We start from the raw sequence: 24,438 nt of genomic DNA on the forward strand, positions 1-24,438 counted from the left end.
CCAAACCTGTGAGGGGCCCGCAACCCCAAAAAAAAAAAAAAAAAAAAAAAGAGAGAGAAGGTAAATCCTGAGAATGAAAAGGGGAATATAATTACAGATAGATCAGATTAATAAGATAGTAGAGAATACTATCACCAATTTTATGTCAACAAATTTGAAAGTTTAAACAAAGTTAAACTCCTTGACAAGAAAGCTTAGAATAATCCTGTAACTATTAAATAAATTATGAAGTAATAGTTACATCTTGCCACAAAAATACCAGGCCCAGGTAATTTTACAGGAGACTTTTTAAGGAACAGATCATTCCAGTGTTCTACAAATCCAGAAAATAGAATAGGAGAATACATTCTTTAATTCATTATCTGAAGTTATCTATTCTTAATTCCAGAACCAGTCACGGGTAATATTAGAAAAGAAAATTATAGTCTCATTTTACTTATGAGTGTACATGCAAAAATTCTAAGTAAAGTTCAGGTCTACAGACCCTTAACTGCAATTTTGAAATCCAGTAACCTCTGAAAACCAAAAATTTGTTTAGAACTTGGCAGTGTAATCTGATTTACCCTGTTCTTGGTGGGAAAACCTGACTTGAACTGATGTGTGAGGCTACATATAAGCATTGTCTTATTTAGAGTGACTATCCATATAGTTCACTGCAAGTGTATTAATGTATTTGAATACAGGTACTGACCCACAGTTTGTTAGGGTTGTTACCTAATGCATGTTTTTTGTACTGTACAGTAGGGCTGATGACTAAAATTTTCTGAATTCTAAAATATCTTACCCTAAGGGTTTTACATAAGGGATTGTGAATGTATAATACCAAAAAAAAAAAAAAAATCCAACAATATATATAAAAAGCACTTGATAAAATTTAATTCATGAGAAAGCTACTAAATTATGAACAGATGAGAACTTACTTGAGAAAAGGTATCTATAAATATGCAAACAAATGAAATCTACAATAAGCATCATCCTAATTAGGGAAATGGAATCCGTTTTCAACCAGGAGCAAGACAGAATGTACACAACATCACCACTTCCAGTTGGTATTATACAGAGATCCTAGTTAAAGCAGTAAGATAAGAAAAAAAATTTAAAGGATGAGTATTGGAAAGGAAGAAACAAAATTGGCTGATGATATGATTGCCTATGTAAAAGCCAAAAGGGATCTACAGATAAATTATTAGTATTAATAAAAGAGCAAAACAGCTCCATATAAGATCAGTAATCGTCAGTTGCATCTCTATACATCAGCAGTAAACAACTAGAAAAAATAATCAGAGAAGACACCATTTATAAAAGCATGGCAGATTATCGAGTGCCTGGGAGTAATTGTAACATCATGTGCAAACCTCCGTGTGGAAAAGTATAAAACTTCATTAAAGAAGACATTAAAAAAAATAAAGTATAAAACTTTATTAAAGAAGACATTAAAGAAGATCTAAGTAAATGGGGTAACTATTGCCTTCCTATCCATGAATATGGCTTATCATAAAGAAGTTATTGCTGTTCAGACTTATCTCTAGATTCAGTGTTGTTTCATTCAAAGTGTCAAAGATTTTTCAAGAAATTCTGCACTGATTCTAATACAAATATGGAAGAGGAGATAGTAAAACCAAATATTGAATAGCCAGGACACTTCTGAAGAAGAAAGGCAGAGGTAGAGTGGTGATGATATATGTGCTTATTCTATCAGATAACGTAAAACTTTAGTATTTAACATAATGTGATATTGGCTCAGCGACAGGCACATTTACCAGTAAAACAGAACAGAGTGCTCCCAAATACACAGACCTCTGACTTGGAGCTGTCCTTCCAAGCCATGTGAGGCTGTTGAACACTTGAAATGTGGCTAATCTGAATTGGGATATACTGGTCTACAGGGTGAATAAAGGCTTCCCTGAGACTTGTCTTTTGTCAGATCTGATAGATGAATAGGACTTAAGTAGGGGAATGGTTGGGTGGATGGAAGAATATTTAATGCTGAATGAAAAGAATGTGCATGCTCTTAAAGGAGGTCACTGTGGCTAGTCATTGATCTAAAGCCGTTGTTGGCAAACTTTCTGTAAAGAGCAAGATAATAAATATTTGAGACTTTGAAGGTAATACCTCCTGTATTATAATTGCTCAGATCTGCTGTAAAAAAAAAGCAGGCATGGACAATATGTAAATGAATGAGTATGGCTTCTTTTTATTTATTTATTTATTTTTGGCTGCGTTGGGTCTTTGTTGCTGCGTGCGGGCTTTTCTCTAGTTGTGGTGAGTGGGGGCTTCTCTTGTTGCAGAGCACGGGCTCTAGGCACGGGCTCTAGAGCGCAGGCTCAATGGTTGTGGCACAGAGGCTTAGTTGCTCCTCAGGATGTGGGATCTTCCTAGGCCAGGGCACAAACCCGTGTTGCCTGCATCTGCAGGTGGATTCTTAGCCGCTGCGCCACCAGGGAAGCCCAGTATGGCTATTTTTAAAAACAGGCAGCAGGGTGGATTGGTCACCTAGGCCATAATTTGCTGATACCTGATCTATGGGAGAGAATAATACAAGGAGAGATTTGAGGCTAGGGACTAGATGCAGACCTTTTTAGCACTGTTAGGAATTTTTGTTATTTAGCCTAAGAGTAAATTGAAATTAACACAGTTAGTGGATCTGAAATCACTGGGTTTCTGTATGGAGTATGGGTTGAGTGATACAAAAGACCAGTAGGCATTTACAGTAGTCTAAGCGAATCATGATAAAAGCTTTGAATAGTTGGAGTGGGGAGGGAGAGTGGTTTCAATGGATAGAATGGGATGGATTTGAGAAATACTTAAAATACGTAAGATTTGATCATGTATATGTGGGGGAAGAGTAAAGATGATGAAAGAGATAGGAAAGATATCTCCTTGGTTTCTAGCTTGTGCAGCTTAATCAGTGATGATGCTGTTCCTGACATAGAGCATTGGAAATTTGCCAGGTTTGGAGTGGAGGGATGGAAATTAAAACTTTTAGAGTTCAAGTGGAGATGTCAAATAGGCAGTATAGGTCCTCAGAGAAGAGGTCTGAGTTGGAGATATGTATTTAGGAGACAAGTAGAGACGGCAGTAGATGAAATGACCTAGGGAGTGAATACAGAGGAGTGCCTAACAGCCTAGACCAATGTTGAATGGCCAAGGAGCAGAGAGGATCCTTAAAGGTAGGGAGAGTAAAAATAGACCACTTACCCTTTCTTAGCTCATTCTCTCACCTGTAAATTAGGAATGATAATGTTTCGCTTGGAATTGTGGTAGAAATTGGAACTGTGTGTCTCAAGTGCCTGACATACAGCAGTGCTCAATAAATGCTATTATATTGTGCTTCAGGCCTGAAATACCCCAGTATACTCTGTATTTCAGAATAGTCCTTTGACCCATTTGCTGGATTAGTTTCCTGACTCATTTTTATTTATTTTTTTAATGTTGAGCCTTCTTTTTAACTTACTTATTTTTATTTTTGGCTGTGTTGGGTCTTCGTTTCTGTGCGAGGGCTTTCTCTAGTTGTGGCAAGCGGGGGCCACTCTTCATCACAGTGCGCGGGCCTCTCACTGTCGTGGTCTCTCTTGTTGCGGAGCACAGGCTCCAGACACGCAGGCTCAGTAGTTGTGGCTCACGGGCCTAGCTGCTTCGTGGCATGTGGGATCCTCCCAGACCAGGGCTCGAACCCGTGTCCCCTGCATTAGCAGGCAGATTCTCAACCACTGCACCACCAGGGAAGTCCCTGACTCATTTTTAAATTAAATACTCCTGTGATTTTTGATTCTGAATTTATGTACTTCTTTTTTTTTTTTTTCTCTCTAAGAGAAAAGTTCATTCTCTTTACCTTCACTCTTTGATTCCAACATGGGAGCTATAATCTAGGAATATTTTCTCAGGTTCCTTGACATTGGAAAATTATAACTTTTGGGCATTAGTGGCATCTAGGAAGCCTCAAAGATCTGTTTCTCTTAATGTGGGCTTTAGTTGTCATTCCTGCCAAGCAGAGGCGGCTTTATGCTTAATTATCTTTTGTTCTGTACCCCAAAATGAGTTTAGTGTTAGTTGTGGGAACAAAACCTCTAAGATATTTCTTGAGTTGCAAGGATTTTCTTAAGTCATGACCCGTTATAGACATAAATATTTCTATGTAAAGGAAATCTTGCAAAACAATACCTACTTTATAAGTTATTTTGATTTTCTAGTCTATTGCAGTGAAAAAAGGGGTGCTGGTTGTGACCTACTGAATTGACTTTAACTTAACAGGTGCTTGAAAGATAGTGCTTAAGAGAATGAACTGAATGAGAAAATTTGAGTTGTATTAATAAAATTGCCAGTTTTTAACATCCATTCAATGAGATATACTTGTGTTTAAGCTAGTTTGTTTTTTCTTCAGTATCCATTTCAGTGCTGTCAGCTTGATTCAGATAGTAAATAGTAGAATACTTTGTGAATTTTGTGGTGCATTAGAATAAGCTGGTATTCTAATGATTTTTCTTTTTGAGCTTTTCTTTAAAATTGTTTTCCTGTCTTATTTCCAGGTCATGAATCTTTTCGTCCTCTTATTTATATTAGCAACTACCAACTCCTATTTTACTCTCAAATGTTCCATCCAGTCCTTATTATTTTCTCTGTATTTTATTGGTCCCTTCTTATTAAACCCCTCTATCAAAAGTATCTTAGAAGATTCTGCTGCTTTAGCCATTATACTAGGGTTTGGAGCCTGTTTAGGGAAGAATACTAAAATAGGTATGTTTTCTTGAAAAAACTGAAGAGATAGCTATATGTATATATTGAGTCGAAGATGTTAATTTAGTATTAGTAGATAGTGAACTGATACCAAGCTATTAATAGGGTAGATCCTTTAGAGTATAGTAAATCTTAAGTTTAGAATTATTTGACTTCTGAATTCTAGAACCTACAGTCTTTATTAAGTAAAATGCCTTTTGAAAACACTGTCAGCCAAACAGTGGTGACCAGAATTTTCTCTTGATTTATAGATTGTTCATTCCAGATATAAAAGTAATGAAGTATATGAAAGTATGTCTGTGTTGAACTGCTGTTTGTCTGTATCAAAATGTATAAGTTATAGGGTAAGTTTGCTTTTTATTTTTAGTGTGTATCACTTAACCTCTTGACAGTCACTTAACTGTCAGTGTTCACATCTGCGGTTCTTGGAAGAGTTATGATTAAGGCTAAATAAAAATTGGATGGGACTTCCCTGGTGACGCAGTGGTTGAGAGTCCGCCTGCCGATGCAGGGGACACGGGTTCGTGCCCCGGTCCAGGAAAATCCCACATGCCACGGAGCGGCTGGGCCCGTGAGCCATGGCCGCTGAGCCTGCGCGTCCGGAGCCTGTGCTCCGCAGCGGGAGAGGCCACAACAGTGAAAGGCCCGCGTACGGCAAAAAAAAAAAAAAAAAAAAAAAATTGGATGATTAAAGAGCTTACTGTAGGAAGAGCAATACTTACAGATCAGATACAGATAGAGTAGTTTGCACTTTGTTTGATGAGCTAAGTCATTTAACAAAGTCTTGAACTGCTCGACAGTTTCAGGTTTTCTTTTTTTCACCTGTTTTGGAGGGAGTACCTTGGTTAGATTTCTGGGCAGTTGATAATAGGGTGCCCATTATATATGTTATTACTTTGCAGACACTTCCTTAGGGGAGAGAGTGAGAGTCACTTTTATAAAGGAAGTATGATCAGAAGAATGAGAAAACTGCTTTCCCAGATTCCTCAACCAGCATCTTTTCCAGCCTCATTGCCATGAGTTGGGTCTTATATCCATTCCTGACCAGTAAAGTCCAGAGGTGGAGAATTATGCTATTGAATGTAGGCCTGAGCCTTTAGAGCTCTGGGTGAGGTTGGCTTCCCCCAAATTAGGATAATTTCTAAGGGATGAAAACTGCAGTGTCCAGTGCAGGCTAGATTTATATGTTGTTTATATGTTTTTATATTTATATGTTGTTTATATGTTGTTTATAGTTGATCTCCATGGCCTAGCATAGTATGTTGTACTATGATCACTTGAAGTCAGTAGGAGTATATAGGTTTGTTTTTGTAGTGGTAATGAAAGAACCATTTATGGGTTTTTAAAAATAATTACATTTATTTTGACTCAAGGAAACTGTTGTTTTATTCAACGAGCATCTTACTGAATGCCTTCTATGCCTGAACACTGTCCAAAGCTAAGGATACAGGGATGACTTGGTCATGGGCTCTGCTGTCAGGAATTCAGTCTAGCACATTTGATTTTGGTGAAAATTAAACATATTTTATATTTTCATCAAGGTTAGTAACACTTCTGGTTCTTTCATATCTCTCATTTCATTTGGAAAGCATTTACTTAGGAGTCTTAGTAACGATTTTTATTGCTTTCATATTGGCTAAATATGTTCTACCTCTGACTGATTAGTTCTAAGGTGTTTCTGAAATTTCTCATAAAGTTAAAATGGGTTTCTTTAGTAGCATTTCTGGTGCTGGCGACATCAATTTATGGTATGACGTAAGTGTGGATATATAATGTGAATATTTCTGCCTACATTTCACTATTTGCTGTTTCTTTGAATTTGTTCTGTGCTGTTGGGTTGACCATGATCTGTTACTCTTCAAATTCAGAATGAAATGTAACGAGATGGTTAGTCTTTAAAGTATATTTTGACTGATGTGTTCTAATAAGACTCAGTTTAAATGATTGTGTCAGTGGTATGCTTGTTTTCACTAATTTAAAAGCAAATGTAAATGTCTTCAGTATGGCTTTCTATTCAAACTTTGTGTTTTTACTCAGTTTTCATTACAGCATGTTGAATGTTTAGCAAAAACTGGCATAGCACAAATTATTGAAATTACTCTTCTGCAGCACATTCATTATATTAATTGTTAGACTATATTTAGTTAATATATCAAGGAGGCACTTTACCTCTATAACATAGAATACTGTGTTCTTACTATAATTTTATATCAATGGGCAATTGTTACTATTCCAAGACTTATAAGTGAGTTTATAGGGTTGTCAATTTTATGTGCTCCAAAAATTTATATACTACAAATCATCCCACTCAAACCTAGAAGAGTTATTTCCACAGGAGGTATAGTTTTATGATTTTCAGCTCTGTAATGTTTTCTTGTCATCTCCGCTGATGGGTTGAAAGAGTCCTCAATAGGGCTTAATCTATGACTGTGTTAAGAGAAACCTCAGCGGAAGGAGGACTGCTTTTTAAAAGTAGTAATATCTGATGTTTACAGTTCTTACAACAGAATATAAGAGTGTGATCTTGAGTTAGTATCTAACTTTGTCCATATAAAGGTACACCTTGCATATGTTTGTGTATGTGTGTGTAGTTGTTTTGAGCTTTTTGGAAATTCTTCTTAGCCTTTGAAAATCTGAGGAAAGGTTTGGATATTTTTCCTGGAAAAATGCACATTCACAAAATTTTAGTGGCATTTTAAGGGTATCATATTATACTTTCTAAAGTATATATGGACTCTAGAACCTCTGTTGATGTAAGAGAAGAGAAGAACACACTTGAATTTGTCTCATTCTTTACTGATGCTCTGATTTGCAATCTTCAGAGTGACAGAAAGAACCTAACAGATGACATGGGAAGCAAAGGGAGAAATAATGGTTTTAAGAATGAAATGCTGGGTATAATATAAAACTTATTTTGATTTGAATACAGTTGAAAAAATATTTTTAGGGAAGTTGGGAAGAAATCACTCACTGTTAACTTGAATAGCTAGATGTTTTGCTAGGACCCTCTCAAGGTGACTCCAGGTTTAATTTTTTGTTAGTAAAGTTGTTAATGGCATTAATAAAATACCTGCCAGGTAGATAATATATGTTGAAATGCTTTATAGGAAGGTGTCATCTTAGAGATGAATCAGTGCAAGAACCAGTTTGTCTGATACATGTATACAAGAACCCAGACCACATTTATTTGCCCTCAGTTATTTTCTCTTCCCTCTTTTCACCTAGTGTTAGGTTAAAGGGTCTGAAAGAGCATTCACAACATCCAGCACCTAACAGCTTTTAGAGAATTGAAAAAAAGAAAAAAAAAAGGATTAAGTAGACCTTCATGGAGTACTGACTCTAAAGACTTCTTTTTTATGTTGAGGTGTTATGCTATGGTGTAATACTTATTCTTCCCACATAAAGTAATCACTTTCTAGTAGTTTTATTGCTTTGTAGTTTAATAAGTTTTGTTTTTCTTACTACATTGTAAGCTTTTTGAAGGCAGTTAAGATTATCATTCATCTTTGTGTACCGTACAGTAGTGATTCTCTATCTTGAATTATGTATTGACTTTTTTTTTTTTTAAGTTAAAGTCTCAGACTTCCCAGGGCTATATCTGTAGCCATCTCCCAAACTTGAGTTCTTAGTCCTTGATTTTATTAGCCTAGCGCAATGGTTCTCAACCAGGGTCAATTTTGACCTGCAGGGAGCATCTGGCAATACCTGGAGACATTTTTGGCTGTCACAACTCAGGTGGGGAATTGCTACTGCTATCTGTTGGATTGAGGCCAAGGATGCTGCTAAACACCCTGCAATTCAGAATGTCAATAATACTGAAGTTGAGAAACCTCGTGTAGCCAAATGTGGTCTTTAATGAAATTCCTGTGAGATTCTAGAAGTCAGTCATACAAGGCTTGTTTGTACTTGCTCATTAGGAAATGCAGGTTTTTCCTCACAGGCCATAGATATTTCTTCCCTATCCTCGCCATGATTGGGTAAGAATGTATTTTCAGGAAGGAGGTACTGTGGGTCAAAGCTACATGCTCTTGCTATTTATCTTGTCTGATCTTTATTCTGCTGTAAAACATGTTTCCATTTCATTGTCACAGTCTTAGTTGAGGTTATCATAACTTCTTACTTGGATTATTGCAATGACCTTTTTTAAAAAAAAATCTTTTTAATTTGAGGTAATTGTAGATGGACATACCATTGTAAGAAATAATGCAGAGATTACATGCACCCTTTGCCCAGTTTCCCGCAAAGGTAACATCTTGCAAAACTAGTAAAATATCACAAACAGGGTATTGACATTAATGTGACCCGCAGATACTTTAGATTCCCCCAGGTTTGCTTGTACTTGTGAGTGTGTGCATGCACACGTGTGTGTGTGTGTGTGTGTGTGTACCCTATGCAGATTTTCACACGTGTAGCTTTGTGTATCCTATCCTGCACAATACCTAGCATGATGTTATGTACATGGTAAATGCTCAGTTCTTACACACTGTTGAAAGTACATTACCTTATATCCAAATGAATTCACATAGAGTTGGCTATTTAATCCTTCTTGTAGTTTTATGATAAGAATCATTATTTTGTATGAATCCTGATTTTATTAGGTTCAGATGCTTAAGCTTAGATACATCTCTATAATGACTCCCGTAGGAAAAAAAATTAGGTATAACTTTGCATAACTGGTAAATAAACTAACTGGTAAATAAACTAACATAACTGGTAAATAAACTAACAGTATTTCGTATGTTTATTAACAGAAATCTTATATGGTAAAGGCTTTCTCTGGTTCCTGTTTATAATTTTGTTTGCTGCTGTTAGTGTTGACTGAGCACTCACCATGTGCCAAGTTATAGGTACTAAAAAGGAAAAGTGGACAGTTTCTAGAGTATTTTGGAAGTCATACCAACAGGGCTTCTTATGCATTCGCTGTGGAGAGTAAGGGAAAATCAAGGCTGATTCATAAATTTATGGTTTAAGCAACTGGGTAGATTTAGATTTACTGAGATAGTGAAGAAGGTTAAGGGTGAAAGGTTTCAGACCAGAGAGACTCAAGACATCTGTTTTGTGCTTTTTATATTATGTTTAAAATATCTATGTTGACATCCCAGTGGAAGTATAAAAGTTAGATTATGAATCTGGTATTCAGAGGAAGACTTATCAGGTTATAAAAGGATTGAAAGTTATGAGTTTACATAAATTAATGTAAGGACAGAGAATAGCTAGAGAAGAAGGGAGGGACTCAGAAATGAGTTTGGGTAGACCAGGAAGACTTGTTGGCAGGTGAAACCAATCCCACTACTGGGCATATACCCTGAGAAAACCATAATTCAAAAAGAGTCATGTACCACAACGTTTATTGCAGCTCTATTTATAATAGCCAGGACATGGAAGCAAGCTAAGTATCCATTGACAGATGAATGGATAGAGAAGATGTGGTACATATATACGATGGAATATTACTCAGCCATAAAAAGGAATGAAATTGGGTCATTTGTAAAGACGTGGATGGATCTAGAGACTGTCATACAGAGTGAAGTAAGCCAGAAAGAGAAAAACAAATACCATATGCTAACACATATATATGGAATCTAAAAAAAAAAAAAAAAAAGGGTTATGAAGAACCTAGGGGCAGGATGACAGGAATAAAGATGCAGACATAGAGAATGGACTTGAGGACACGGGAAGGGGGAAGGGTAAGCTGGGACGAAGTGAGAGAGTGGCATGGACTTACATATACTACCAGATGTAAAATAGATAGCTAGTGGGAAGCAGCCGCATAGCACAGGGAGATCAGCTCCATGCTTTGTGACCATCTGGAGGGGTGGGATAGGGAGGATGGGAAGGAGACACAAGAGGGAGGAGATATGGGGATATATATATATATATGTATAGCTGATTCACTTTGTTACAAAGCAGAAACTAACACACCATTGTAAAGCAATTATACTCCAATGAAGATGTTAAAAAAAAGAAAGAAAAATGAATCCCTGGTGAGAAAAGAAGAAAAACTGGTAAAGAGTAGTGACATGGTAGCCAAGAGAGCAAGTGTTTAAGGAGGAAGTGATCAAGAAAGAATGTTGCTGAGAGCTCAAGAGGAATGAAAAGTTTCTTTTTGATTTGTTAGTGTGGAAGTATCTGATCTTGACAAGCAGTTTAGTGGAATGGGAGAGAAAGCCAGATGGAAGCAGGGTGAAGAATGAATAGGATGTGAAAAGTAGAGATAGATGTAGATGACATCTTCAAGAAGTGTTTCTATGAAAGGGAGCAAGATTTGGGTCAGTAGCTAGAGTTCAATATGGGATCAAAAGAGGGTTTTGTTTTCATGTTTGTTTTTAAAAATGAGAGATATTATATTTGTATATTCATAAGAATGACCCAGGAGAGGGACAGATTGATGCTATGAAAGAAGAGGCGAGGGGATATTGGCTTGTATGAACAGGGGATACTGCAGTCATAGGAAGGAAAACATGAATCAGGGTAGAGATACATAGGTGGGTTGGTTGTAGGTATAAATGAAGAAAAGGGAATTCCTAAGTGTCTTTTCCAATGAAATGTGAGTTGAGGACATTAGGAAGAGAGAGGGTAGGTAGTGCTGGTAGTTACATGAGTTTCTTTAATTGTACAACTTCTCAGAATTTCTTAGCATGCTGTTATATGTTGAGAATCTCTTGAGTGTGGGACAGAGTACATAGGGCGGGACCAGAGAAAACTCAAATTGGAAGCCATTGGGGAGAAATTTGATTTCCTATTTCTTTCCATTTTGAAAAGAGCATTAAAGTTTATATATCATAGACATAAATTTTTAAATTAATTTGTTTTTGGCTGTGTTGGGTCTTCGTTGTTGCATGCAGGCTTTCTGTAGTTGCGGCAAGTAGGGACTACTCTTCGTTGTGGTGCGTGGGCTTCTCATTGTGGTGGCTTCTCTTGTTGCGGAGCACGGGCTCTAAGCACACGAGCTTCAGTAGCTATGGCACGCAGTCTCAGTAGTTGTAGCTCGCGGGATCCAGAGCGCAGGCTCAGTAGTTGTGGTGCATGGGCTCAGTTGCTCCGCGTCATGTGGGATCTTCCCAGACCAGGGCTTGAACCCGTGTCCCCTGCATTGGCAGGTGGATTCTTAACCACTGTGCCACCAGGGAAGTCCCTCATAGACATAATTTTTTAAATCTTGATTTTTTTCTGGTTACACAAATGATCTTTATCTTTTCAAAAAGTACTTCCTTTACAAAAGGAAATGTACAGTTTACAGTGAAAATTCTGTATAACTTCCCCCCAGTCTTTTCTTTCTCTTTCCTTCTATACCCTGCTCTAAATTTAAGGGTATCGTTGTCAATAGTTTGGTATTTGTTTTTTAATTTTTGCTATAATATTAACATAAATGATTTATTTTGATGGAATGGAATTATACTATTTATCCTGTTCTTAAACTGTAACATATATCAGTATATGTAAATCTGTTAAAATCAACCTTCTTAATTCGTCTTTATTACCATTAATTTTGGTGTACTAGATCTTGACAAGGACTAAAGGAGATCATTTAAAATTTCTTATTCTGTTTCCATAGAGGTATATATTTCTGCTATACTTTGTTTCTGCTACTTGGTGGATTGAATTCTAGATAATTGTAAGTGAGTCTCTTGTATACTTCAAAACTTTTTGCTTTGAAGACATCTGCAATGTTAACCTTGCTCTTGTAAAAACAAAAAAAATCATTATTTTCTCCATCATTTTGTTTTCAGTTTTTAGGAGTCTGTTTAAATGGCATGTGGTTAGTTAGTCACGTTTAGTTTTTTGTGTTTTTTTAATGAATTTATTTGTTTATTTGTTTTTGGCTGCATTGGGTCTTCAATGCTGCGCGAGGGCTTTCTCTAGTTGCGGCAAGCAGGGGCTCCTCTTCGTTGTGGTGCACGAGCTTCTCATTGCGGTGGCTTCTCTTGTTGCGGAGCACAGGCTCTAGGCGCATGGGGTTCAGTAGTTGTGGCACACGGGCTTACTTGGTCTGTGGCATGTGGGACCTTCCCGGACCAGGGCTCGAACCCCTGTCCCCTGCATTGGCAGGCAGATTCTTAATGACTGTGCCACCAGGGAAGTTCTCCTGTTTAGTTTTGTACCAAGGCTGAGAGTCTTTTATAGCTGATCTTATCTTTATCCATTTACATTCATTTTTTAATTTGCTTTTTTCTTGAAATCTATTTTTATTCTTCATCAGCAAAAAAAGACAGAGAAATAAAGGAACTAATTCTTTTTCAGATTCTTTTCCCTTGCAGATTATTACAAAACATTGAGTATAGGTCCCTGTGCTATACAGTAGGTCCTTGTTGGTTATCTATTTTATATATAGTAGTGTGTATATGTTGATCCCAAGCTCCTAATCCCTCCATGCCCCATCTCCGCCCGATGATGTTTCATTATGTGTTTAGGATTTCTAAGGCAGTTCGAGAGTGCTGTAATTTAAATATTAATTATTACATATTTGGGAACTTAAAAAAAGCTGTAGTTGCTTGTTACACACATTTGGATGACATACTGGCTAAATAAAGAATCTTTGACAAATCTTTTCCCCATGAACATTCACATAGAAGAGTCTTCTGACTTCCCAAGTTTTCGTGAGAACTTTGAGGCTAGCCTGATATTTTCCCTCCTTTGTTGGTCATTGGTTTCTTCTGCCTAGATGCTTTTAAGATTTTTGAAGCTTACTGAGTTCAGCAGCATATGTCTGTAACTTGATGGTTTACTCCTATTTGTTTATCTTTCCTGTGGTGAGGTCATTCAATCTACAAATTAAATTCATTATTTCAGAAGAGACCTCGACTATCTTTGCACTTTTTCTCACAAGCAGAATTCCAGAGCATTGGAGTATGTTAATGAACAAAGCAGATAAAAATCCGTGCCCTTGTGTGGAGCTTAAATTGTAGCAGGCGTACACCAAAATAATAATGATGATGATGATGATATATGAGAAAATTTATATAGTGTTGTGGGTAGGAAAAGCAGTGTAAGAGGGATTAGAAGTACTGGGCAGTAGTTAGAGAAAGACAGGCCATAGATCACAATTTTTTTTTTTTACAATACTCAGGCCTCTCACTGTCGTGGCCTCTGTTGCGGAGCACAGGCTCCGGACGCACAGGCTCAGCAGCCATGGCTCACGGGCCCAGCCGCTCCGCGGCATGTGGGATCTTCGCAGACCGGGGCACGAACCTGTGTCCCCTGCATCGGCAGGCGGACTCTCAACCACTGCGCCACCAGGGAAGCCCAGATCACAATTTTTAATAGTCTGTGTAGGCCTTACTGAGAAGGTAAAGGGAACAGCCAATGCAAAAGTCCTAAGTTAGGAGCATGTGTCAATTGCTAAAAAAGCAAGTAAGCTGTGTAACTTACTTGCACAAGGAAGTAAGGAAAGGGAGTAAAATGATGGAGAAAGTAGAGGAAAATGAGGTCAGAATATATAGAAGCCAAGTTCAAAGCATGCTAGATTATATATGGCCTTGAAGGCTGTTATTTGTGGGTCACTATCATTCTGGGTGCTTTATTGAGAACGGTATGTGGAGAATGGTGGTAGAAGCAGGGAGGATTGATTGAGCAGTCAACGCAGTAATCTACATATGTGAAATGGTGATAGCTGTATGGACCAGGGAATTAGCAGTGAAGATGGTTAAGATCTCATAGATTTGGAAGTAAGGTGTGAGAAAATAAGAGGGATCAAAAATGACTCCAAGATTTTAGCCTGGCAGCTGAAAGGATGGAATTGCCAGCAACTGAGATGTAGAAGGCTGGAGATGGAGCTCATTTTAAGGAAATCATCAGGAGTTCAGTTTTGCACGTTAAGAAAGAAATATCTCTTAGACATTCAAGTGAAGAGTCAGGTAGAAGGTTTCAGATGAGTCTGGAGTTCAGGAGAAAGAGCTGAGCTGGCAGTATTAATTTGGGTTAGCAGCATATGGATGACATTACCAAGAGGGTGATTATAGATATTGAGAAAAAAAGGCAGGGACTGAGGCCTGGGGTATTCACAGTATTACAAGGTTGCTGAGGAGGGACAAGCTAAGGAGACTAATAAGGGGAGAACAAGTGAGATAATAGAGGTCGTCTCCTAAAGTCCACTAAAGAGAGTGACTGCTGAAAAGTAAGATGAGAGCTGAGAACTGACTATTGCAAAACAGTCATTCGTGAACTTAATAAAAGCAGATTTAGTGGAGTGATGAGAGTGATAAACTAATATAAGTACATATAAGAGGGAATGGAAGGAGAGGAATTGGAGACAGCTAGTATAGATGATTTATGTAGTTTGTTCTACAAAAGGGAGTAGAATTCTGGAGCAGTAGCTAGCAGAGAGAAGAAGATTAAGACTTCTTTTAAAAATGGGAGCAAAAGTCTTTTTTGGCGTGTGTCAAAGAAATGATACAGTAGAAAAGAGAACTCTGATGATCTTTTCCATTTTATTCTGATCTTTTCAATCATATTGGGTCTTCTACTAAAGCGGTATTCATTTCTTTAATGGGTTTTTCCCTTCACTTTCTTTACATTTTGCCTCTGGTTGTCTCATTACTTCTTTAATCTTTTATTTCAAGAATCCCATAATAAATTTAAGAGAATAGAGAAGTCCAAAATTTCTTGTTTCCTGGATTTATTCTTTGAAAGCCTCCTCAACTGTTTTTTGCTACTTAAGTTTTCTGCAATTTGTTGGTTACATATGAAGCAATTGAGGTATTGTTTTTTTCAGTGTTATTGATTGTATCGATAGTATTTATTGAATATTTGAGGATGTTGCTTAGATGCTCTCCTTTGTTGTGTTGCTGATATTGCTGAAGTGGAAGAGCAGATTCTGTAAAGAGCTATTTATATGCCTTTTCCTGTTTACTTACACTAATGATAGTTTTTAATATCCACTGGACACTTAACTGATAACATTGTTTATATTATTTGTGAAATACAATGTTTATTTTACTGGATATGCTTTTGCAGACATGAGATTTGCCTAAGTGGCCAGGAAGAAAAGACCATGGGTATTTGCATTTAAGCAGAAATTAAGATTTGTATGAATGTAGTAATGAATCAAAAGTTGGATTATCATAAATCAGATCCTGTTTTCCTGCTGGCATAATTATTTATTGGGACCTGCCATTTCTGACTATTGGTTCATCAAAAGCTATAGATATAAATGACCAAATAACCATATGCCTCATCTTTTTCTTGCATTTCAGAGAACCTTGATGGGATTTTATAGCAGTTGTAATCATCTAGCCTTAGTTTAATTTATGAAATAGATTTTAAATTATATAAGTTAATTTGAATTGGTATAATTTTTTTTTTTTTTTTTCTTGCGTTATGCGGGCCTCTCACTGTTGTGGCCTCTCCCATTTGCGGAGCACAGGCTCCGGACGCGCAGGCTCAGCGGCCATGGCTCACGGGCCCAGCCGCTCCGCGGCATGTGGGATCCCCCCGAAACGGGGCACGAACCCGCGTCTCCTGCATCGGCAGGCGGACTCTCAAGCACTGCGCCACCAGGGAAGCCCTGAATTGGTATAAATTTGTAGCTATAGATTAGCAACTCTTAACTAAGGGTTGTATGTTAGAATAATGTAGAATTTTTCAAAATTCACATTTTTAAAGAACTCCCTGAAGTGATTCTTATGCTTAAGAACTATCACTTATAGAAAAAAAGTTATATATGTTTTTATTCATCATAAAAGCTAATATAGGAATGTCTAATTCAAAACTGTTTTCCTACATAGAGTTTTCTTTTGCACCAGTGTAAATTAGTAGAAAAATTGGTAAAGTCACATAAGCTTTTTATGCTTTTTTCCCCCATATATGTGAACTATAACATGACTGTCAGGCCAGTTGTATGTTAGTAAATTATCCCTTTATACTTTGCCAGAAATTCCATGCTATAAGCCACTTAGCATTTCATTGCCTCAGATTACTGGTGTAATCTGATCTTGGAGTAACTGCAGGATTAAATAACTTGCCCTTGTAACTTTATGGGCTTTGAGGGATGGATATTCCCTGAGCATAAGCCAGAGAAATCTACCCCCAATTTTAGTGAAGTATTCAGAGTTTAGTTTGGTTCCTAAAGGGTAATATGAAAAGAGAATTTCTTAAGAGTTGATTGGAACAGTTAGGACTAGCTAGCTTACTTTTCTTACAACTTTGTTTTTTAGGTGTCATTGCAGATTAAGATCTTTTATTCCTGTTGCTCCTGCCATAGGTTAGGCATTGCTGTTTTCATTACCTTGCTTAAGTGAAATCTTTTTCACCACTGTATTATCTCTCTAAACAAAAACATCCATCTTTGCCTCAGTTTTCCCTTTTGTAATCAAATGGTGCAGCTAATAGTTTGCAGGCTGGAAAGCACCTTAGTGCTCCTGAGAAAGAAGAGGACCCAGTCGCTGTATCCCTACCTCAGCTTTGAAATTACAGTCTCTTCATTTCTGCGTTCTTGCACATTGTTCTGTTTTGGTGGTGGTGGTAGTGGAAGGATTGTTTAAGGAGTAAGGAAGGATCCACACTACTTGACTTGGTGGGCTAGGTCTTGAGCCAGACCAAGTATTCCAAAACTTTGTTGGTAACATTTCAGACGACTAGTTATATTGTATGTAATCTGTACCTACCATAGAGTTTATGTAATCTGCATCATTAGAGTGATAATATATGAAGACTTAGAAGTTGGATTTCATGAGATCTAGAAGTTTGCTAGGTAGAGCAGCCTGAAATTGAAATGAAGAAAGGACTTGATTGATTATGCAGGGTATCAGTTGCATAACTTGGAACTTGGAAGAACACAATGAAAGATCAATCCATCCAAAGGAGAGACTCCTCTGGAAATTAAAATGAGGACTGTTGCTTTAAGCATTGAAAGCTCTGCCTGTGTTCCCTCCCCTGCCCCCGCACACACTTTTCTGATTAGAAATGGTATGTTTTTATGTGATTTGTAAGTCAGTAACAATACTTACGACAAATATAAATACACCCTACTTAAGGAAGACTGACTCAGAATCTCCTTAAGGGTTGAATTCCAGGCAGTATTTCCTTAGGTTTTTGAAATGTTCGCTCCCTGGTTAAAAACCCATTTTCTCCCAATGCAATATTGAAATTAAACTTTGAAAATTTTACATAATTTTGTTTATTATTCTGAAAATGTTTTGTCCATTACTTATAAAAATTACCTTTTTTGGGGTGCTTAATAAAACATTTTTAATAGACTAAATTAACATCTCCTTTCCCACTAGGATGTTATTTTCTTTTATAAAAATTATCTTAATATTTAAGAAATAGAGTCAATAGATAGGAAGAAAATGGGGAAATGATGGGGTTAAAACTCATGGAGTTGCATAGCTTCATTGTATAATCAATAATTAAAGCTATGTTATATTCTTACTAATATAGCTATGCACAAAAATCTCACTTGGAACTTCCCCAAAGACCAAATAACAAATGCACCAGTCAACAGACCACACTGAAACTGAATTGAGCATTGCTTACTCCTAGTTTCTTCTTTTCACTTGGCATTGAAAGATGATCTTTTCTAATTTCCCTGCCTATCCAGTTTTCTATTATTTTCCAAAGGGAAAGGTTTCTTCTATTCAGCCATTTTTTTGTCTGTTCACTTTTGTCTCTTTCTCTTGGTCACGTTGCTGCTTCTAGCAGAATTTATTTAATGAACCCAGTATTGATGGACATTTAGGTTGGATATGGCTCTTAAATATATCTTTTGATACAAAATGTTTATTTACATTGCTTAATACTAATGTTTTTCTGAAGGAAATTAATTTTAATAGTTTTAACTTGAATATGTTTTCTTATAGCAGAAAAAGAAAACTAAGAACTTCAATCCACCAACACGTAGAAATTGGGAAAGTAATTACTTTGGGATGCCCCTCCAGGATCTGGTTACAGCTGAGAAGCCCATACCACTATTTGTTGAAAAATGTGTGGAATTTATTGAAGATACAGGTAGGATAGAAGTATCATTGCAAGAGGTTTGATATAAAATTTCACTTTTGCTACACCAATAGTTTGTCAAATGTTCCTGATTCAAGCTAAAATTTGAAAGAGGTATATCGTTCTCATTAGGATTGATTATCTTGAGTATTAATTCTAGATGTAACCATCTGATATTTGAAAGCAGTTTTGTTAGCCAGTCACACTTTTGTTGGACTTCTCTTTATTAAATGGCTAAGTCAAATACTAAAATGTTAAACTTACCTTATTCTGGAGTTTAGAATAACTCAGTTATTAAATTATGCTACTGTTTAATCATAGATATGATTTAAATCAGTAATTTGAGTGTTTGCAACATTTTAAATCTAATACTATTTTTTAACTCATTTTACACATGAATTTTTCTTTTAAAAATTCATAGCAATATTTGTGAATGTGCAAGAGGTAGCTTGTTTGTGATGTTACTATTTATTCAGCAGCACTAGCTTAATATGGTTTGTATGGTTTGAGTTGTATTTGTAAGGAGTGTGTAGATATCCTCACTGTTTTAAAAACAAGCCTGCTTTTATGTTTACTTTGTCCGATTAAACTATTCAGAAACTAGTCAGAGTTGGGTTATAAAGGCAGAATATTATGTTTATGTGCATTTAAAATGAATACAAGATAACCATGAAACTTCAGTGATTTGAATGGATTCCAAAATTTAATGGTTTGAAAACATGAGCCAATTTCATTTTAGCTTTATTTATTCTTAATGACCTCTTTTGATAAACAAGTATTGTTTAAAGAATAAACAAGTTAGGATGCCCATGTCCTATCTAAAAAATCAAGCTCATTTTTACTTAGGTGTATGTATGCCATACCGTTTAATCTTGACTGTCAGCTAAGTTCTGTACGTACATGCTAGGTTGTCTGGTGAGAAGTGCTAACTTTCAGTTTTAATAACGATTGGAATATGGGGCAATACCTGTTATCCACTGGTATTAGAGTTGAAATAGCCTATCTTCTCCCTTAAGTTAATAAATTTTAATTTATAGAGCCTGTATTTGTATATGCCTTTAATCATTTGTTTTTTCCTTCAACAGAAGTATTAGGCAAATTTTATGTATTTCTGTCCATCTTTAGCATAGTAGAAATGCAGAGGTTCTTATAATATTAGCTATCTGCTTTGAGGTAAAAGAAATCTCATTTTCTCTAGTAATATAATTAGGCCTTGTGGATATGACTGAGCAATTCAAAAAGACTTTTCTTTAGTGATTAGAAAATAATAAAGTAATAATGGATTGCATTTTGTACATTTATTTTTATAATTAAAAAGTCCCACTTCTTGAATATTTTCATGGTAGTTGAGTGATTTGGCTTGAGGAAAATAAATTCCAAGTGTAAGATAAAATGAAAATTCTAGTTCAATTCTTAGCAACATTTGAATTAGTTCAGTCAACTGGCAGGTAATTTATATATTTAAGTGCTTTGTTAGAAGTATACTTAGGTACCATAAAACCATAAGAATACTTATATAAAGATTAAAGCTAGTTCTTTTGTTGATGTAGTAGTATGTATTATTTTGTTATTGATTAATGCTAATCCATTTTAGCAGAAATTCTCAGTTGTTTAAGAATTGAATATCAGATTCTCATTATGGACTGGAGCAGCCATCTCCATATTTAAGGTTTAACTTGTAATGTAAATATAATCAACACCCTTGTTTAGAGGACTAACCTTCTTTTAAACAACCCTGAAGAAAATATGGTGGAAGTTTTTAAAATCAGCTTTACTGTCATAACTTACATGCAATAAATTTTACCAATTTTAATTATACAGTATGAGTTTTAATAACTATAGTCATATAAGCACCACCACAATCAAGATTTAGAACATATTTATCACCTCAGAAAGCATCTAGTCTTTTGTCAGGTATGATGTTAGCTCTTAGTTTTTTGTAGATATTCTTTATCAGGTTGAAAAGTATCCTTGTATTCTATTTTTTTAAAGAAAGCACTGGCTTTTTTATTTATTTATTTTTTTAAGATTTTTATTTCTTTCTTTATTTTTTTTAAGTCTGCGTCGGGTCTTAGTTGCGGCACGTGGGGTCTTCGTTGAGGCACGCGGGATCTTTCTTGTTGCGGTGCTCGGGCTCTTCGTTGTGGTGCTTGGGCTTCTCTCTAGCTGTGGCATGTAGGTTTTCTCTTCTCTAGTTGTGGCGTGCGGGTTCCAGAGCGCCAGGACTCTTTAGTTTGCAGCACGCTGGCTCTAGTTGAGGCACATGAGCTCAGTAGTTGTGGCATGTGGGCTTTAGTTGCCCTGCAGCATGTGGGATCTTAGTTCCCTGACCAGGGATTGAACCCGCGTCCCCTGCATTGGAAGGTGGATTCTTTACCACTGGACCACCAGGAAAGTCCCAATCCTTCTATTCTTAGTTTGCTGCATTTTTATCCAAAATGGATGTTGATTTTGTCATGTGGCTTTTCTGCTTCTGTTGATATGATCCTAGAGTTCTTATTAAAGTCTGTTTATGTGGTGAATTATATTAATTGATTTTTTTTTGAGGTTTTTTTTTTTTTTTTTTTTTGGCTGTGGGATCTTCATTGGGTCTTCCTTGCTGTGCAACGGGCTTCTCATTGTCATGGCTTCTCTTATTGCGGAGCACAGGCTCTAGGCACTCAGGCTTCAGTAGTTGTGACTCATGGGCTCTAGAGCACAGGCTCAGTAGTTGTGGTGCATGGGCTTAGTTGATCCGCGGCATGTGGGATCTTCCTGGGCCAGGGCATGAACCCGTGTCCCCTGTATTGGCAGGTGGAATCTTAACCACTGTGCCACCAAGGAAACCCCATTAATTGATTTTTAAATGTTGATTTTTAAACTAACCTTGCATTCCTGGGTTAGTCATGCACCATTTGGTCATAATGTTTTATCGCTGGATCCAGTTTGCTAAAATGTTAAGGGTTTCTGCATTCTAAGAAATATTGGTCTATAGTTTTCTGTTCTTGCAGTGTCTTTGTCTGGTTTTGCTATCAGGGTATAAACCTGGCATCATAGACTGAGTCTATTTTCTGGAAAAGTTTGTATAGAATGGTAATATTTCTTTATTAAATTTCTATAGAATTCACCCGGGAAACTATTTGGACCTGGAATCTTGTTTGTGAGGAGGCTTTTAACTATACATTAAATTCCTTTAATAGATACAGGGCTGTAAAGATTTTCAGTTTCTTCAGTAAGCATTGTTTGTTTGTGTCTTTCAAGGAGTTTGTCCATTACATTCAAGTTGGCAGAGGTGGTTTATAAAATTCCTTATACTTTTTTAATGTCTGTAGCATCTGTCTTCTCTTTTGTTTTTGGCATTACTGATCTCTTTTTTTGTCCTCTTGAGAGAGGTTTATCAGTTTTCTTGATCTTTCAAAGAACCAACTTTTGGTTTTATTGATTTTCCTCTCTTGTCCATTTCTAAATTCATTGAATTCTACTTTTTTTTCTGTTTTCCTTCTTTCTGCTTTCATTTTGTTTCTTTATAGTTTCTTAAAATGGAAGCTAGATAATGATTTTGACCAGTCTTCTACTATAATGTTAAATGTTTAAAAATTTCCTGTAAACATTATTTTAGCTGTGTGCCACTGATCTTGATATGTTGTTTCCATTTTCATTCAGTTCAAAATACTTTGTAATTTCTCTTTTGACTTTTTAATTTAACTCATTGATTATTAAAAGTGTTTTATTTCTAAATGTTTTCCAGATATCTTTCTGTTATTCATTTCTAGTTTAATTCTATTGTAGTTGGAAAACAGTTTGATTTCAGTGTAAGTTTATTGAGACTTGTTATTTATAGCCCAGAATGTGGTCTGTTTTGAAGAATGTTCCATGGAGCCTTCAACAGAATGTTTTTTAAGCTTTTGGGTGAAGGGTTCTATAAATGTCAGGTCAAGTTCTTGAGAATATTCATCAAGTCTTGTCTATCCTTATGATTTTCTTGTTGACTTGTTTTTTTTAATCGAGTACTATTGAAATCTGAAATCATGATTGAGATTTGTCTATTTGTCCTTTCAGTTGTGTTAGTTTTTGCTTCATGTGTTTTGAAATTCTTTTAGTTGCACATACATTTAGGATTATGTCTTTTTTTATGAACTGACCTATTACCATTATGAAGCACTCTCCTTGTTCTGAAGCCTCATTCGTCTAAAATTAACATAGCCAATGGTATTTTCTTTTGAGTAGTGTCTATGTGGTATATCTTTTTTCATCCTTTCATTTGTATCTTTATATTTAACGTAGTTTCTTGTGGATAGCATATCTGAATCTGACAATCCACTTCTTTTAAGCAGAGTGTTTATTTGATCATTGGCTTTTCATGTAATAATCAGTATAACTGGTTTTAAATCTGCCATCTTGTTTTTATTTTCTTTTTGTCTCATGTGAACATTGTTCCTTTCTCTTCTTTTCCTGCCTTCTTTTGGATTAGCTGAATATTTTTTATTCTATTTTAACTCCAATGCCAGGGTTATTAGTTATATTTATCTGTTAGGATTTTTTAGTGGTGCTCTAGAATTTGAAATAAGAAGTTCAGAAAGTTAAAAAGGCATCAGTTATCACTTTTATACCATCCTAGTGACTTTGCTTTTTAAATGAATGGACAACGATGTACAGTTTTTACTATGTGGCCACTGGTTTAAAAGATGCTGACTTTGTTTTTTCATTCATTTTTGCGGGAAAAGGGGACTTGTACATAAGGTCAGTCCTGCTCCCTCAGAATCATGTTAAATGTGGCTAACAGTGTAGGTACAGAACTGTAGTTAGTTGTGTGCATTTGTGATTTTTATCACTCTGTTTGTTTAATCACAGTTCATCTTCAGGCAACATTACACCACCATGATATGTAATTTAAGAACCTTGGAACAGTTCATTTAACCCTCCTATCCCTTGTTCTTTTGTTGTACATTTTAATTTTCCAATATGTTTTAAACATCACAATATATGTTCATAATTTTTGCTTTAAACAGATAATTACCCTTATTTTTGAAAGATATCACATGCTCTACAATTCACCCATTTAAATTGTACAATCCAGTGGTATATTTGTATATTCACAGAGTTGTGCAGCCATCGGCACTTTCAATTTTAGAGCGTTTTCATCACTCCCGAAATAAACCCCACCCATTAAGCAGTCACTCCCTCTTCTCCACACCCCACCCCCCCTTAACTTTCTGTCTCTATAGATTTACCTGTTTTGGTCTTTTATGACTGGCTTCTTTGATTTAACATAGTGTTTTATAACATCAGTGTTAGCATCTATCAGTACTTCATTCATTTTTATTGTTTAATAATTTTCCATTGATGAACATTTGTGTTGTTTGCCACCTTTTGACTATTGTGAATATTGCTGCTGTGAACCCTCCTGTAAAAGTTTTGTGTGGACACGTTTTTCACTTCTTTTGAGTATATATACCTAAGAGTGGAATTTCTAGATCATATGGTAGCTCTATGTTTAACCTTTTGAAGAATTTACCAGACTGCCTTCCAAAGTGGCTGCACCATTTTACATTCCCACCAGCAATATGCAAGAGTTCCAATTTCTCCACATCTTTGCTAACACTTATTTTCTGATTTTTTGATTATAGCCATCCTGGTGGGTATGAAATGGTATCTCATATGGTTTTGATTTGCATTTCCCTGATGACAAATGATGTTGAACATATTTTCAGGTGTTTATTGGCCATTTGTATATCTTCTTTGGAGAAGTATATATTCAGATACTTTACCTTTTTTTTTTTTTTTTTTTTTTTC

General features: G+C 36.1%; 1 protein-coding gene across 2 annotated transcripts in view; it reads left to right on the forward strand.

Annotated features, from left to right (window-relative positions):
- The window catches only part of ARHGAP5 (Rho GTPase activating protein 5), a 59,481-nt gene that overhangs the window by 5,286 nt on the left and 29,757 nt on the right, over positions 1–24,438 (forward strand). Inside the window, exon 2 of one of the 2 annotated variants that reach the window (XM_007450165.1) lies at positions 18,531–18,678. In XM_007450165.1, the coding sequence (XP_007450227.1) occupies positions 18,531–18,678 (148 nt within the window). The remainder of the gene's footprint in view (positions 1–18,530; positions 18,679–24,438) is intronic. The other variant, XM_007450166.1, reaches the window with a different exon arrangement.

This window comes from Lipotes vexillifer, unplaced genomic scaffold (genome assembly GCF_000442215.2).
Source record: "Lipotes vexillifer unplaced genomic scaffold, Lipotes_vexillifer_v1.1 scaffold919, whole genome shotgun sequence".
Taxonomy (NCBI): domain Eukaryota; kingdom Metazoa; phylum Chordata; class Mammalia; order Artiodactyla; family Lipotidae; genus Lipotes; species Lipotes vexillifer.